Raw genomic sequence first — 14,072 nt, 5'->3', positions numbered from 1 at the left:
TCATAATTTCTAATTTTATAAATTTATTAATTTAGTGTGTTTTTTAAATTAATTTAGTGTAAAAAAAGCGCTTATTCCTGCCGTTTGCTTGTATTATTTTCCCGAATTTTATTACTTTCAATAAAAAAATTATTTTTTTATTTTTTTATTTTATATTATTTCAGTACATTTTGTTTGAAATATTTGTATTAATTATTTCTGAATTTTTAAAAAAGTTAGTAAAACACTCTTACTTCGGCCATTTCTTCTTATTTTTTTCTCCGCGTTTTATTACTTTAAAAAATATCATAATTTCTAATTTTATAAATTTATTAATTTAGTGTGTTTTTTAAATTAATTTAGTGTAAAAAAATGCTTATTCCTGCCATTTGCTCGTATTATTTTCCCGAATTTTATTACTTTCAATAAAAAAATTATTTTTGTATTTTATTATTTTATATTATTTCGGTACATTTTGTTTGAAATATTTGTATTAATTATTTCTGAATTTTTAAAAAATTTTGTAAAACACTCTTATCTCGGCCATTTCTTCGTATTTTTTTCTCCGTATTTTATTACTTTAAAAAATTTCATAATTTCTAATTTTATATTTTTACTTTATTTCAGTGCATTATATTAGAAATTTATTAAATATACCATTTTTTTGGATTTTATTACTTTCCGTGAATATACAATTTCTGTTTTTTTCTTTTCGTATTTTATGTTTTCTTAAACATATTTTTTTATCATTTTATTTTTAATGCTATTTTTCTAAAAAAATTAATTACAACATTCTAAATAAATTTCATAAAAAAAAATTCCTAATCAACATACAATGTACATAACATGAATTTTTTCATGCTAAATAAATTTCATAAAATTTATATGCTAAATAACATAATAAAACACGTATAATGTACATAACATAATTTTTTTACACACAAATATTACAAAAAATTAAAATTTATAATAAAAAATTACATTTTTTCTTTCTTTTTCCTTCCTCCCCTCTTCTACTTCTTTTTTTTTTCTCTTCTCCTTTCATTTTCTTTCCTTCTTTTTCTTTCTTTCTTTCTTTCTTCTTCTTTCCCTCTCATTCTCTTCCCCCACCCACCAGCTGAATGGGGACCATTATAGTAGTGCCGTCCATGGGAATGGCACCTTTGGTGCCGCCTATCAATTGCCTATCCCATCACCTGCACCTTTTTTTATTTTTTTATTTTTATTTTTTTGTATTATTTTCATAAATAAAAAATATAATATTTTGGTTATTTTTTATTTTTGTGTAATATTTAGGTAAAAATCCCAAGTTATATCTTTATAACTTTTAAAAAATTAAAATATAATTTTATTATTAATTTAAATTTTCATAAATTATAAAAAAACTTAAATAACATCCGCGATATCTAATGAGTTTCTCAGACTAACTTCTGATGTAAGCACTTTGCTTCTACTTTTTTTTTTTTTCTTTTTTGGTTCGTTAAGGAACTTCTTCCAACTGAAGTACTTGAAAGCAGGTTTAAGAATAAAAGGACAATGTTCCTTTACAATTATTTACAAACCCCATTCTTAAGCCATCAATCAAACATTCCCTCTCTCTTTGATCTTTAAGAATCAAGATCCTTTCTTTTTCTTTCACTAAATCGACGTTAACCCAATCTTCCCAACACAATCAGGCCATTGAATTCTCTGGTAACGGCTCATATATTCTTTCAAACCCATTTTCTTTGTCAGTTTCCAGAACTATGAAATTATGCTTCTTTTTTATATGCGTCTCTTTTATACTCTTTCATTTTTGTGTTTTTCTTTGATGGGTTGATGTGTTAAAGAAAAGAATGAAGATAGTTTTTCTTCATGGTTTTCTTAGAGTTAGTTACCTTAGGCTGTTTGTAAACTGTAGTTCAGGGACTAAATTAATAAAAGTGAAGGTTTAAGGTATTTCTTTGATTTTTTTTTCTGCTACCAAACACTGCTATTTTACATTTAGTTTCTAAAGAAGGATGAGTTTTGATGGTGATGCTTTTTTTTTTTTTGGTTGATCACGTTAGAATTTTAGTCTCGCAATCTGTAGGATTTTAGACGATTTTTTGGGTTTAAATTCGCTTAAGTTTTGTGAATAGAAAAGCTACAAAAAATTAGCGCACATCAAGTATTTGAATAAGTGATCTCAAAAGTATTCTATCAATTAGTTAAGACTTGTGTTATTAATTAGTAACCTTGCCTAGAAACTCATGTGATTATGGGGTTGTTTCTAGTAGGTGTTTGAATTGAATATCTCATATATGGCTTACATCCCTCCACACAAGCGACATTCGAAGGATGCGGAGAGTCCAACACCAACTCCAGAGTCCCTGATTCCCAAATTTGAAAGAAATGTACAGTTAAGAGCTTCAAACACCAAAGCTGATAGGAGCGGAAGAATCATATATTCAAACTATGCCATCTCTAGATGGTTTGCTGTTGGTTTGGATGATGGAAACGGGGACACATCTTCCGTTCATCTTAAGCCAGTTTCAGTTGAATCTGTTGAGAGGAAAACAGGTGAGAAACCTGCAATCTTGGTGAAAAGTAATTTAAATAAAGGTTAGTGATACATCATTTCCTTAAATAATGTCCCTTTTTTGCCTCCCTTCCATTGCTTACATTGTAGAAAGTTGTTCTTAACTCTCTTTTTTTCCAATTGTCGTAGAGAATAATGAAGTAAAAGGGAGCCCGTGGTCTTCTATTGCAGAAAATATTCTGCCAGACCTATTATCTTCCTTTGAAAAAGTGAGGGCTGAAACTGAGTGCAAAGATTTGAAAGATGTAAAGCCAGTAATGGTTGCTCGGTTTGGCAAAATACTTTTTCAAGGGTAAGCGTTGATTACTTTGCTATTGCTTCATCAATTGTTGCTCTTAAAAAACTGTACATTATTGAGTCTTTTAAGTAACCATTTTTCCTTGAAGGATATCAAAGCGATCCCGGATATTGGTGGCTACTGCAATATCTAATTGATGACCAAAATACATTTATAGATTAAGTATATTGTCCGAATTCCAAAAAGTTTATGTTAATATACTTGGTGCAGGAGCCCTTCCATGAACCTGGGAAGTGTTAGTAAAAGTTGTGTTACAGAGACAATACTGAGTAAATTGAGAAGAACCTTTTACACGAGTCTTCCTGCTGCATACACGGGAAACATTATGGCTGAAGTTGTCTCGAAGATTGGAGTTGATTTTGCAGAGGTGAAAGATGTATTCCAAGTGAAGGTATATTTGCCCACTAAACTCTACTTTTTAGGTCATGATTCTCATCTGATTGACTATGTTAGCTATTGAATGTTTTTAATCTGTTAACATTTTATGTAGTTGTCTGATAGCACGCAACCAGATTCAACCATTTCATGTAAATGTAGCGTAAAAGATGATAAAAAACTTCGGCTATACAAGGCAAGTCTTCTTCTACTGCTCTCTCTGTCTAATTTTTAATCTCTCATGCTGTCACTAACAGTTGAAAATTTCGAACTACCTGTTTCCATATCTGCCCCTGCTTTTTTCCCCTTATCTGTTAATTTTGTGGAGGCATACCACGAAACATAATATTTTCTCGTGTAGGTAGAACTAAGCCCAGTGCGTGACATGTTTATAGACATATCATGCCTGGATATGGGTCTCGATTTGAGGCTGGCACTGTCCCACAAGAGAATCTTAACTTCTATGACTGTAAGTTAATTTGAATCCTTTTGGTCTCTAAGGACATTAGTTTTAGCCATTGAGATGACTTGCTCAAGCCTGCTTACTTAATAATAAGGTTCGCAACTAAACATCTAATCATCAAAACTTGTTTCGTTCACACTTCTCAGGAAGATGAGATGCAAAGCATTAAAAATCTGATTGATTCAGCGGTCCTAGACCCAGATGTGAAAGGTGGGTTGAGATGGCCCTTTGGAAAAGCAACGAGTGGGGATAGATACAGTGTCGTTGGCATTTGGCACACAATGTCTACTGCTTATAAAAACTCATCCATAAGACTCAAGGTTCGATATGGTGACCGATTTGATTTCATATCAACATATGGGGAAGATTCCAAGGATGTTGTCTTGAAGTTGAAAGGCATTGTTTCAGGACTGCTGGTAAGTACTTTCTTTCCGTCTTCCCAAGTTTATTAAAGGACCCGGTATTGTTTTATGCAGCTTACATACGTATTGTGCAAAGAGTTTAATGGGTTTTAGCTGTACTTTTGAAGTTTTGGAATCAAAATGCTCCATACTTGCAGGATAATGTTTAACTTCCACATCATGCAAAAGCCTTTGGTCTGTGCAGAGTTTCATGAGCAAATATAGCTTTGGAATTGTATACGATCATGTAACATACTTTTTCTTTTAATTTTCAGGAGCAGGATGTTGCAACACATGCAATCTCCGACATGCTGAAAGACAACTTAAGTTTGATATGGCGACACTTCTTGCGCTGCGAGCCTTTTCTAACATAAAAACAAAGCCCCCTTTCATTCCACATCATGATGATGATGATCTTCCTGTCTTCACTTCAATGCTCACTTTATCTTAGTTGTGTGTGTTTTGGGATTTTGGTGAAAAACGGTAGTTCTAGTTGATCTTGGCCAAGCATCAAGTAATGTGATATGCCACAATGTGAAATCTATGTATGTATGTATGTATATATGTATGTGTGGGTGGGTGGGGGTGCATGCAGGCAATTATAAAGCTTTAAGGAAAATGGCAATTCTCTGGTTTTGTTTTCTTATATATTGTTCACTTCGTTTTCCCTCTTTGGATTGTAGCTCATACGGGTCGAATTGTAACCTAAGTTGGGTTGGGTTGGATCATTTAACTAATAAAGTCTAAATCACGTTATAAAACCCTTAATTAACGTGGATGGAAGTAAAAAACCGTAAATAAATAAATGCATGTAAAAGGTTAAAACAAAAGGAAAACTGTGTTCGCTGTTGTTCTTGCTCCAATTTTCTTCAGTTTTGCAACATGTTATGTTCTACAAATTCAATGAGTTGAAAGAATTTTTTTATTAGTTTGATTTCAACCTTAGGTAAGAGTTTTGTTGTATATTTGAACCCTAAATATATCGTGTAAGAAATGATTTTATGAATTCATCTAATTATTTAATAACATTTCAATAATTTTTTTCATGCCATTAATACATAATTTTGACAATTTTTTTACCCAAAATCTCAAATCCGAAATTTCAAACTCAAACCCCAAATCTGAACATAAACTTTGAACCCGGAACTCAAATCTTGAACTTTGAATCCTAATTTGGGATTCGGGGTTCAGGGTAAAAAATTATCAAAATTATGTACGAATGACAAGGAAAGAAATGCTAAAATGTCATTAAATAATTGAAAAGGGGCCATAAATGATATGATGTCATTAAATAATTTCTAGTCATTTATTTGTATTTATCTTTACTTGTTGAAATTTTTAAAAATAATATTATGAATTTTATTGTTGAATATTATGGCAGAGATATCACATTGTATGGAACTTATGAGATGTTATAATGTTACAAAGTGAAGCTTGTAAGTGACCCCAAAAGAAATGGTTAGCTCTTGTTTTATAACAAATAATAATTTTTTACTTAAAAACCAATTTAAAATCCGGACATAAAATCCTAAACCAACTCAGCCATTGGATCTGGACTAATCGTGAAACCTGAGCCCAAACTAGAATCCAACTCGAACCAGCTCAGCTCAGCCCTTTCAACACCATTGGCCCAAATGTGAAGTAAAACAACAACTGCAACGACCACCGTATAGACCGTTGGTGCACAGATACAGAGACACCATTAGTAACCTCGACTTTTTCACTTTCAAACCTTTCACTCTCTTTCATTTCTCTTCTCCCAGATTTCCCTCAAATGAAACTCAATCTCTCTTTAAACGCAAACCCCACAGCAAATACTTCAACCCCATTCCTGTCTTTCCCTTCAAAGTCAAAAATCCAATTTTTCTTGTTAAAATCGCCCACTTCTGTTTCCTTCTCTACAAAACCCTCTCCTTCTTTCATCCCATTCTGCTCTTCCAATCGTTTTACCATTTCGAATTTGAAGTTATCAAGTTTGGAGGCCAATGGATTCCCCCAAACTTCAAAGTTCAGTCTTGGAGAAGAATCTAATCAAAATTACAACGTGGGAGTTGGGAACCCAGTTCTCCCAACTTTCATTTCAACTCAAAAGATGAGCTTGAGTGATCAGGCCTTCTATCTGATGGCCTTTATTGCTTTCACGGTATGGTTTTTAACGTTGTTGAGCTTATTGGGTGCTTTGGATAGTTCTTTTTAGAGCTTTTTCTTGGATGGATTTTCTGCTATATATGATAGTGTAGTTTTCTGTATGGATTTTCTATTGATTATGGCCATGGGTTTAGTATGAGTTAGTTAGAAGTTGAATTTGAAGAAATATCATCTTATATTACCTTAAGTTTGAAATGATTGCATCTTCTTTACAGTGGTGTTTATAGCTTGCTTAGTGTAGTTTTGGTGGGTTTCCGTAGTTGTTAGGTACTTGTCATTAGGTGCATTTTCCTATTGCTAATGGTTGAAAATTTAAATAGATTCTTTTGATGCATATTAGGAAAATTTTAAGTGTTTGGTGCTGAAATTTTCCATTTTGACATTGTCTTCAAGCTTTGGTACAAACAAATATGTTTGATATTTAGGTTTTATATTTTCTGATTGATTAATTGCAATGAAATGTATACATGCAGACATCTGTGGCGTTTACAAGTATGGTCATTGCAACTGTTCCAACTCTCTCTGTAAGTTTTCACACATTGTATCTGAAACTTTGACCGACTTAAAGATTGTTTCGATATTCTGGATTCTTTTAATCATTTCATTTACAATAATTTTTAGTTGTCTTGTATTATGAATTGCATGAAATTTGGCAATGGCTGTAATGTATAGTGAACAATAATGTTAATATTGCATATTTTCAAGCTTGCTCGCCCAGATTGTGATGTATTCATAATATATGCTGTTTTAAACTTGTTCTGTAGCATTATGTGATCATAAGTAAATCTATATCAGCCTCAATCAAAGAAAGGAATGCTTTTGTGGGTGATACTATTGAAAATAAGTTTCTCATATATATAATCATAGATCTAATTTGTATATTATATTTTTATGTTTATTTATTTTCCCCCTGTTTTGCAGGCGATGGGAAGAGCTGCGGTTTCTCTTTCCAAGCTAGCAGATACGGCACGAGAGGAGCTTCCCGGTACTATGGCTGCAATTAGGCTTTCAGGCATGGAGATCAGTGATCTTACACTGGAACTAAGTGATTTAAGGTGACAACTGAACTCCTATTTTCGTCTTTTTGTTGCATGCGTATGATTGTTTCTCCAGTATCAAAAGCAGTTAGTCATATCCATCATGTAAATAGAAGAGAAGAACATGTTTTGAAATGAAGACTGATGCACTCTTGCAGGAAAAACTTGATTTTGTCATAGAAGGTTTTTTTCTCTAGAATTTGTTATATCATGGGACATTTAGACAGACTACCGGGATCAATATTTCAGTTCTAAAACCAAGAAATTTTGTTTCTCTGGGTTATTTTTGTGTATTGCTGGAAAAGATACTGTATATTTTCTTGTACCGAGTTTCATAGCATATCGAAATCATGCCATCTAGAAACTGAGACTTAACTTTTACAACTCATCTATTTATTATTGTTTCAATAGCTTTCATGATTTTGTGCATAATGCTTTGAATTGCTACTTGATACTTTAGCCAAGAGATTGCCGGTGGTGTCAACAAATCAGTTAAAGCTGTGCAGGCCGCTAAAGCTGGGATCTGGCAGATTGGTTCACTTGCTCGCCAGCAGACACTGTGTAAGTTCCAAGGCTATAAACCAATTTCTTCTTTTATCCGATTTACTTATTAGAACTTCACCCTGTGTGGCATCTCTATCCAGCAATGATTCAAGAAAGGGCTAGTTTGCCAGTCATCTCTTTACAACCAGTTGTTTCCGGGGCTGCTAGAAAAACTTCTCATGCTGTTGGCCAGGCCACAAAGACTATCATGAATATCATAAATCAAGGAGAAATGAGCTCAGAGAACAACGATGATAGTGGCACTGATAGGCTGGAAATGTAAGGAGTTCATTGCTTCCCGATGCCCCCATGGATGGCTAGTGTTAGGCTTTACTAGTATACAATGGAAACACACACTCCCGCGCCATAAACCCCAGCTTTCTCACTTATTTTGTACATTCTGCTACATCTTGAATCATGAACTTCTGGGCTCTGGCTGCACTTGCTAGATTCATTTATTTTGAAGATGGCTAACCAGCCAAATTTGATGACTTTTTTGACAGATTACTTTTTTTTTTTCTATGTTATTTGGACTAAGGTCTAAGAATATCATTCGAGTACCTATCCAATTGGTATATGTTAAATATTTTTAAAGTCTTATTGTATATGTTTTTTTTCCCACCAAACTACTTTCATTTTTTTCCTTTCCAGATCCATCTTTATCCTGAAAGCTGAGATCACTTAAAACGATACTAAAAGAGGGTGTTTCTGATGAATTTTTGTTCCATTCTCTGCTCCCCATACATAATGCCGATAAATATAGGTTGTATTATACCTCAGAGTGATTAGAATTACAAGAAAGTGTAATACTTGGCTCTCTTCCGATTCCATCCCAAAACAGCGAGTTTCAGCTCAAGATTCTCAGGTTAAAGAATGTTAGTAACCTGCAACATAGAAGATTAAACAAGAATGGAACTAAAACTACAGAATTTCAATTGCTTTTACGGTAAGAAATTTCACATAGTTTCGTGAATGGTCCAGGAGCCATTGTACCTTAATATCTCTATGAACAATGCGTCCATCCATATAATGGTGGAGATACCTCAACGCAAGCAGTCTCTTAGGATCTTAACTCGTTTTCCCCATGTCAAGAACACTGTCTTATCCAGAACAATGATAAAAACCAAGAAGTTTTCTAAAGGTGATGAGAGAATAAGATTAAAGGAGAGCTATATGTATGTCTGCAGTCGAACATCCTAAAAGGTTGCACCGTACAACCTTTTCTCTAGCATGGCAAGCCTCACTGTGAGTCAGGGATGCGCAATCCTTGCCATATGAGATTTAGATACATCACTTTCCACTAGCCTAAGGCAAGCTTGACTTCAATGAGTCTAACTAAAACTGCACAACAAAAAACGATTTCAAGCAAGAATTACTTAGGACAATATTCAAATACCAGATATTGCTCATCGTCTTCGATTCAGCAACCAAACACTGAAACAAGCTTCAGATGTTGAATCCAGGGCAGACCTGCAAATTTGCTTTTGAAAGAATGAGGAGAGTTGCTTCTGTTTATCTGCTTGATGGCCACAAGCTGTCCACTAGGAAGAATGCCTTGATAAACTTCACTGGTAATTCCCTTGCCTAGACTCTTCCGTTTTCTGCTAAAGTTTATAGCATTCTCAATCTCACCCTTGGAGTAACTTTGGAGACTGGAGCACCAATTATAATTATGTTTTGATTTAACATGTTTATGAAGTTGTTTCTTGAGCTTGTTCCTCTTCATCCTCATGGTCACATACTTTACCAGGTCAAGGATGAGCACTAGTACTATTACCACTATAAGAACCTTAACTAAGTCTTTTAGGCTAGACAAAACATAATTCTAAGCAAGGTTGATTCAAGAACATATGTGGGTTCTACTACTGTAATTTCTTTTACTTGTAACTTAAGAAATGTAAGGTTTTAACCCGGAGTAACTTCCATGCTCTTTTCCAGTTATTATTGGATGAGCAGAAAATATCAATGTCTGCAAAATGTGATTGTATAATGGAGAAATGGAAGTTAATTTCACGGGAAAAAACGCCAACCAGAAATATAATTATAGACCGTGTTTTTCTTAGTGATTATCATTGATATAACATTTCAAGAAGTCATTTTTTATTATTCAACAACCATAAAAGCTTTGAAACAAGGAAATGGTTATCATGAATTTTCAAGGTTTTACGGCTTGATTAATTTGGTGTTAAAAGACGAAGCAAAATTGAGCTAAATCCTGTCTTGTCGTTTCAACACTAATTACGTGTATGGTTCCCAAAGCTTTTCGATGCTACATTAATTACGTATACAATAAATTGTTCTTAAAATGATACATCTTTTTCAGACTTGTCGAGTATGGATCGAGCTGTCATCTTGTACATTTCACATAACATCACACTCACTTTGGGATTTCAACATGAAAATAAATAAATAAATATGGTACTCTAGTTTTTTCAGCATGGATGAGAAAATTAAGTAAATCATTTTTTTCTACTTTTTTAATGGATAAATTTTAGCACCCATAAAAATTTTAACTGTGGGCTAAATGTATCATTTACAATATTTTCGGGTCAAATCACAAATTCTTTTTTTGTTGTTGTCGTAGAAGTGAAATTTTGATAAAATGAAGCTAGTTTCAAATTGTACTTGGTTAAAGACAGGGCCCGACATTCCCAAATATAAAGGGATACGTAAAAGGTCTGGTTTCCACACATTGTCTTATCCTAATTTCACTTATCGACCAACTTGCTGTTAATCACACGTTGTTGTTGGCTTCTTGCCGCCTTTTTTTTCTCCCCAAGTGTTAACAATCCATTGCCTGTCTGTCTGCAATCTCTCTTTTATAACCATGCCTAACATTTAAAAAACATTAAGAAGAAGAAGAACCCACCACCATTTTATTTTCCTGCTCCATTCAATTAAGGTCTGTTCTTTTCTCCCTTTCTCTTTAAAATAAATAACCTTTTTCTTGTATTTATAGCTGTTAATTGACAGAAAAAAGAAAAAAAAATCTTGGTTTGTAAACTAGTAAAGTTTGGGAATTTGTTGCTAAGTTTCATTCTGGCATTTCTTGGTGGGAAATGGATATGATTCATTAAATGATAAAATTTATAATACAGTTTTGCTCTTCCTTTTTATTTTTATCTCGAAATTGAGCATCTTTTGCTTAATTTTTCTATGGAATTTGTTTGTTAGGAAAATGGGTTTTATTCCTTAGTTGATAATTTGTTCCAGAAATGGTAAACCAGGCAACTAAATGCTCTTCTTTTGATTGTTTTGCTCCTTTTTTTCATTTCCTTTTACAAATGCTAGTAGATGATTGTTTTTTTATATGTGCTGAAAGTTCGGTTTAGTGAATGATGCAAAAATTATATATTTAGATCATATGCATATGTGGAAAGTTAGATTCTGACATTTCTACTGAAAGAATTGGACTCTATTCCTTCGAATTTCTCCAGTAACAACATTTATACTGATTTATTGTAGATAATCAGGTTGTATGTGAAGTTGAGATACTGGAAAATGGCAGAAGCTGCTCGTCTAATATGTTTTTCCCATGGTAAAAGTGTTAATGTTCCATGTAGAACATCCGGATTTACTCGTAAAGAGAGGTTTCACCGGAGACTAGTAGCTCATTTTCATGGCATGATGCTACTGAAACTTCAATCTAGTTGCAGAAACTCAAGGTATTCTCAGTTAATTAAGCCGAATATGAATTATTCTGCATCGAAGTTAAGATGTTCACATCAGCTTTCAAGAAGAAAAGAGAGAAAATTTTCATCAAGTAGCAGCAATGAAAGAACACCTAAGGTAGTATTGGCGTCTATATGCTGCTGAGTTTCTTACTAATTAACCACATTCCTTCGTATGTTAATGTTCATATTTTTGTATTTACGTATCTTCTTCTTTTCCTTTTTCTCTTTGGGGTCTTCTTTAAGGCAGAAGAGGTATTTTCATTTCAGATGCCCATCATATCAAATCTCTTAGAACAATGGAGCCAGTCACAGACTGTGAAATTGGTTGGACTACTCGCATGTGCATACTTGGTGATTCCATCAGCTGCTGCTGTTGATGCTCTAAAAACATGCACTTGCTTGTTGAAGGAGTGCAGGTATTCGATCAAATTAAGTGAAAATGGTCTTTAAATTTAGTACTTGTCTTACGGTTTTAACTTTAGCTCATTAAAACATGACAACAAGCTGTACTATCGCACCACATCCTACTAATAGTAGTTCCTGTTTACTTATTTCTACCCTGTCAAAAGCTGTTTGCAAGGGTAACTGAGAAGCTGCCTTTACTGCATAAGTGGCTCATGGAAGGCCTACAGTTCCCCACATTTTGTAATCTATATATCCATTCGTAATCTATAGATTGTGTGAAACATTAATACGTAAAGAGATCAATCCTGAAACCATCACCAATGAGTATAACTATCAATTTTCAATCATCAGATATCTTATACAACTCTGGAACAGAATCCAATCTTTTGTATGTTTTTTGTTTCAGCTTCATAAACGAACCTCCTACATCCCTGATTACTTTAGATTGCATTCTTAAGTATATAAAGATAAAGGTTCTACCATCATCTAACTCGATGTGCAATGTTATTCTTGTCAGGATAGAACTTGCTAAGTGCATTGCCAACCCGTCATGTGCTGCAAACGTTGCTTGCCTCCAGACCTGCAATGATAGGCCAGATGAAACCGAATGCCAGGTTAGTTCTGTATGTTTCTTGCAAATGATTTATGTTGAATGATGGGGCAGCTTATGCCTGAGGGGGTGCATATTATGCTTTTTATCAGCACTTTTGCAGATTAAATGCGGGGACCTGTTTGAGAACAATGTTGTAGATGAATTTAATGAGTGTGCCGTCTCGCGCAAGAAGTGTGTGCCTCAGAAATCTGATATAGGGGAATTCCCTGTCCCATATCCTGCTGTTTTAGTTGAAAACTTCAACATTGCAGATTTTACTGGGAAATGGTTCATAAGTAGTGGTCTAAATCCTACCTTTGACACTTTTGACTGCCAACTACATGAATTCCATACAGAAGGTGGCAAACTTGTCGGGAATCTGTCTTGGAGAATAAGAACACCGGATGGTGGCTTTTTCACTCGATCAGCTACGCAAAGATTCGTGCAAGATCCAAACCACCCTGGGATTCTTTACAATCATGACAATGAGTACCTTCACTATCAAGATGACTGGTAACATCCGTTCCTGTATATATCTTTTAAGTTAGCATTCGCTGGTTAAGTATATCCTGAATATTAAACATTCAATCATATTTGAGGGAAGCATTTCACTTGTATGTGCTTAAAATTTATAATCTGGTGCTATCGTAAGGCAAAGTGTTTTGAGTTTCGAAACCCCTGGTGATGATTGTGCCTTTTTCATAAGATTCTTGCTTTTGTACTCATTGGTTAATATAACATGCAGGTATATTATATCATCCAAAATAGAAAACAAACCAGATGATTATGTATTTGTATATTACCGGGGTAGAAATGATGCATGGGATGGATATGGTGGTGCCGTTGTCTACACAAGAAGTGCAGTTTTGCCCAAAACCATTGTACCTGAACTCGAAAGAGCAGCTCAAAATGTAGGCCGAAACTTCAACAAATTTATCAGAACAGATAATTCTTGTGGTCCAGAGCCTCCCCTTGTAGAAAGACTTGAAAAGAAAGTAGAGGAAGGTGAGCGGACACTGATTAGAGAAGTTGAACAGATAGAAGGGGAGGTGGAGAAGGAGGTCGAGAAGGTTGAGAAGACCGAACAGACATTGTTTCAGAGGTTGGCTGAAGGTTTTAAAGAGCTGCAACAAGATGAAGAAAACTTCTTGAGAGGGCTAAGCAAAGAAGAGATGGAACTTTTGAACGACTTGAAAATGGAAGCGAGTGAAGTCGAGAAACTCTTCGGGGAAGCACTTCCGATCAGGAAACTAAGATAGATTGTTTCACAAGTAATTCACCACAGTTAAATTACATCGTTTTGTTTTAGAAACTGTATAGCTTATATCTCCGTTATTCACATGGAGGCTCAAATCAGTTCAAAAAATATTCATTCAGCTACTTGTTTTTCTAAACATATGCATATTCATGATATTAAATAAGATCTAAGTAAAGATCATCAAGAATCAATTATCAAACAGCTCAACGGAATAAAAATACAACATCATAAATATGTATACATGTAATATGCAAAACATCAACCAAGATCGAAAAGAGTCGATCTAAACGCAACAACTAGATATCTATAGATCAAAACACATAGCAACCCCAAACCTTG

General features: G+C 34.1%; 3 protein-coding genes across 9 annotated transcripts; all 3 read left to right on the top strand.

Annotated features, from left to right (window-relative positions):
• The first annotated feature begins 1,037 nt into the window (after window positions 1-1,037).
• Window positions 1,038-4,722, top strand: LOC107961900 (uncharacterized). Of its 4 annotated transcripts, none has more exons than XM_016898074.2 (8): window positions 1,038-1,671; window positions 2,238-2,520; window positions 2,669-2,831; window positions 3,048-3,228; window positions 3,328-3,408; window positions 3,574-3,681; window positions 3,822-4,091; window positions 4,352-4,722. In XM_016898074.2, exons 2-8 carry the CDS (start codon window positions 2,262-2,264, stop codon window positions 4,448-4,450), a joined length of 1,161 nt encoding a protein of 386 aa, XP_016753563.1. In that variant the 5' UTR covers window positions 1,038-1,671; window positions 2,238-2,261; the 3' UTR covers window positions 4,451-4,722. The 4 variants fall into 4 exon arrangements, with proteins under 4 accessions (XP_016753563.1, XP_016753561.1, XP_040960090.1 ...); XM_016898072.2 differs by having other exon boundaries at window positions 2,238-2,562; XM_041104156.1 differs by having other exon boundaries at window positions 2,235-2,520.
• Window positions 4,723-5,745: 1,023 nt separating this feature from the next.
• LOC107961899 (uncharacterized) lies at window positions 5,746-8,390 on the top strand. The gene is made up of 5 exons (XM_016898071.2): window positions 5,746-6,219; window positions 6,698-6,748; window positions 7,146-7,279; window positions 7,722-7,822; window positions 7,906-8,390. The coding sequence occupies exons 1-5, from the start codon at window positions 5,851-5,853 to the stop codon at window positions 8,085-8,087; spliced, it is 837 nt and encodes a 278-aa protein (XP_016753560.2). The 5' UTR covers window positions 5,746-5,850; the 3' UTR covers window positions 8,088-8,390.
• A 2,078-nt stretch (window positions 8,391-10,468) lies between these two features.
• Window positions 10,469-13,851, top strand: LOC107961898 (violaxanthin de-epoxidase, chloroplastic). Of its 4 annotated transcripts, none has more exons than XM_041104154.1 (6): window positions 10,469-10,706; window positions 11,270-11,593; window positions 11,746-11,894; window positions 12,401-12,497; window positions 12,597-12,988; window positions 13,221-13,851. In XM_041104154.1, exons 2-6 carry the CDS (start codon window positions 11,306-11,308, stop codon window positions 13,732-13,734), a joined length of 1,440 nt encoding a protein of 479 aa, XP_040960088.1. In that variant the 5' UTR covers window positions 10,469-10,706; window positions 11,270-11,305; the 3' UTR covers window positions 13,735-13,851. The 4 variants fall into 4 exon arrangements, with proteins under 4 accessions (XP_040960088.1, XP_016753557.1, XP_016753559.1 ...); XM_016898068.2 differs by having other exon boundaries at window positions 11,722-11,894; XM_016898070.2 differs by having other exon boundaries at window positions 10,495-10,706; window positions 11,278-11,593; window positions 11,722-11,894.
• Window positions 13,852-14,072: the final 221 nt, after the last annotated feature.

Source organism: Gossypium hirsutum, chromosome D11 (genome assembly GCF_007990345.1).
Source record: "Gossypium hirsutum isolate 1008001.06 chromosome D11, Gossypium_hirsutum_v2.1, whole genome shotgun sequence".
Taxonomy (NCBI): domain Eukaryota; kingdom Viridiplantae; phylum Streptophyta; class Magnoliopsida; order Malvales; family Malvaceae; genus Gossypium; species Gossypium hirsutum.
The sequence above is the reverse complement of the archived record's forward strand: the minus strand, read 5'-3'. Positions and strand labels throughout refer to the sequence as shown.

Bases quoted from the DNA above. Each gene is read 5' to 3' on its own strand.
- LOC107961899 (XM_016898071.2), top strand. From the start codon at position 5,851: ATGAAACTCAATCTCTCTTTAAACGCAAACCCCACAGCAAATACTTCA. The intron at 6,749-7,145 runs GTAAGTTTTCAC...CCTGTTTTGCAG, and splicing joins CAACTGTTCCAACTCTCTCT to GCGATGGGAAGAGCTGCGGT. The intron at 7,280-7,721 runs GTGACAACTGAA...TTGATACTTTAG, and splicing joins CTGGAACTAAGTGATTTAAG to CCAAGAGATTGCCGGTGGTG.
- LOC107961900 (XM_016898072.2), top strand. From the start codon at position 2,262: ATGGCTTACATCCCTCCACACAAGCGACATTCGAAGGATGCGGAGAGT. The intron at 2,832-3,047 runs GTAAGCGTTGAT...TACTTGGTGCAG, and splicing joins GGCAAAATACTTTTTCAAGG to GAGCCCTTCCATGAACCTGG. The intron at 3,682-3,821 runs GTAAGTTAATTT...CACACTTCTCAG, and splicing joins GAATCTTAACTTCTATGACT to GAAGATGAGATGCAAAGCAT.
- LOC107961898 (XM_016898068.2), top strand. From the start codon at position 11,306: ATGGCAGAAGCTGCTCGTCTAATATGTTTTTCCCATGGTAAAAGTGTT. The intron at 11,594-11,721 runs GTAGTATTGGCG...GTCTTCTTTAAG, and splicing joins GCAATGAAAGAACACCTAAG to GCAGAAGAGGTATTTTCATT. The intron at 12,498-12,596 runs GTTAGTTCTGTA...GCACTTTTGCAG, and splicing joins CAGATGAAACCGAATGCCAG to ATTAAATGCGGGGACCTGTT.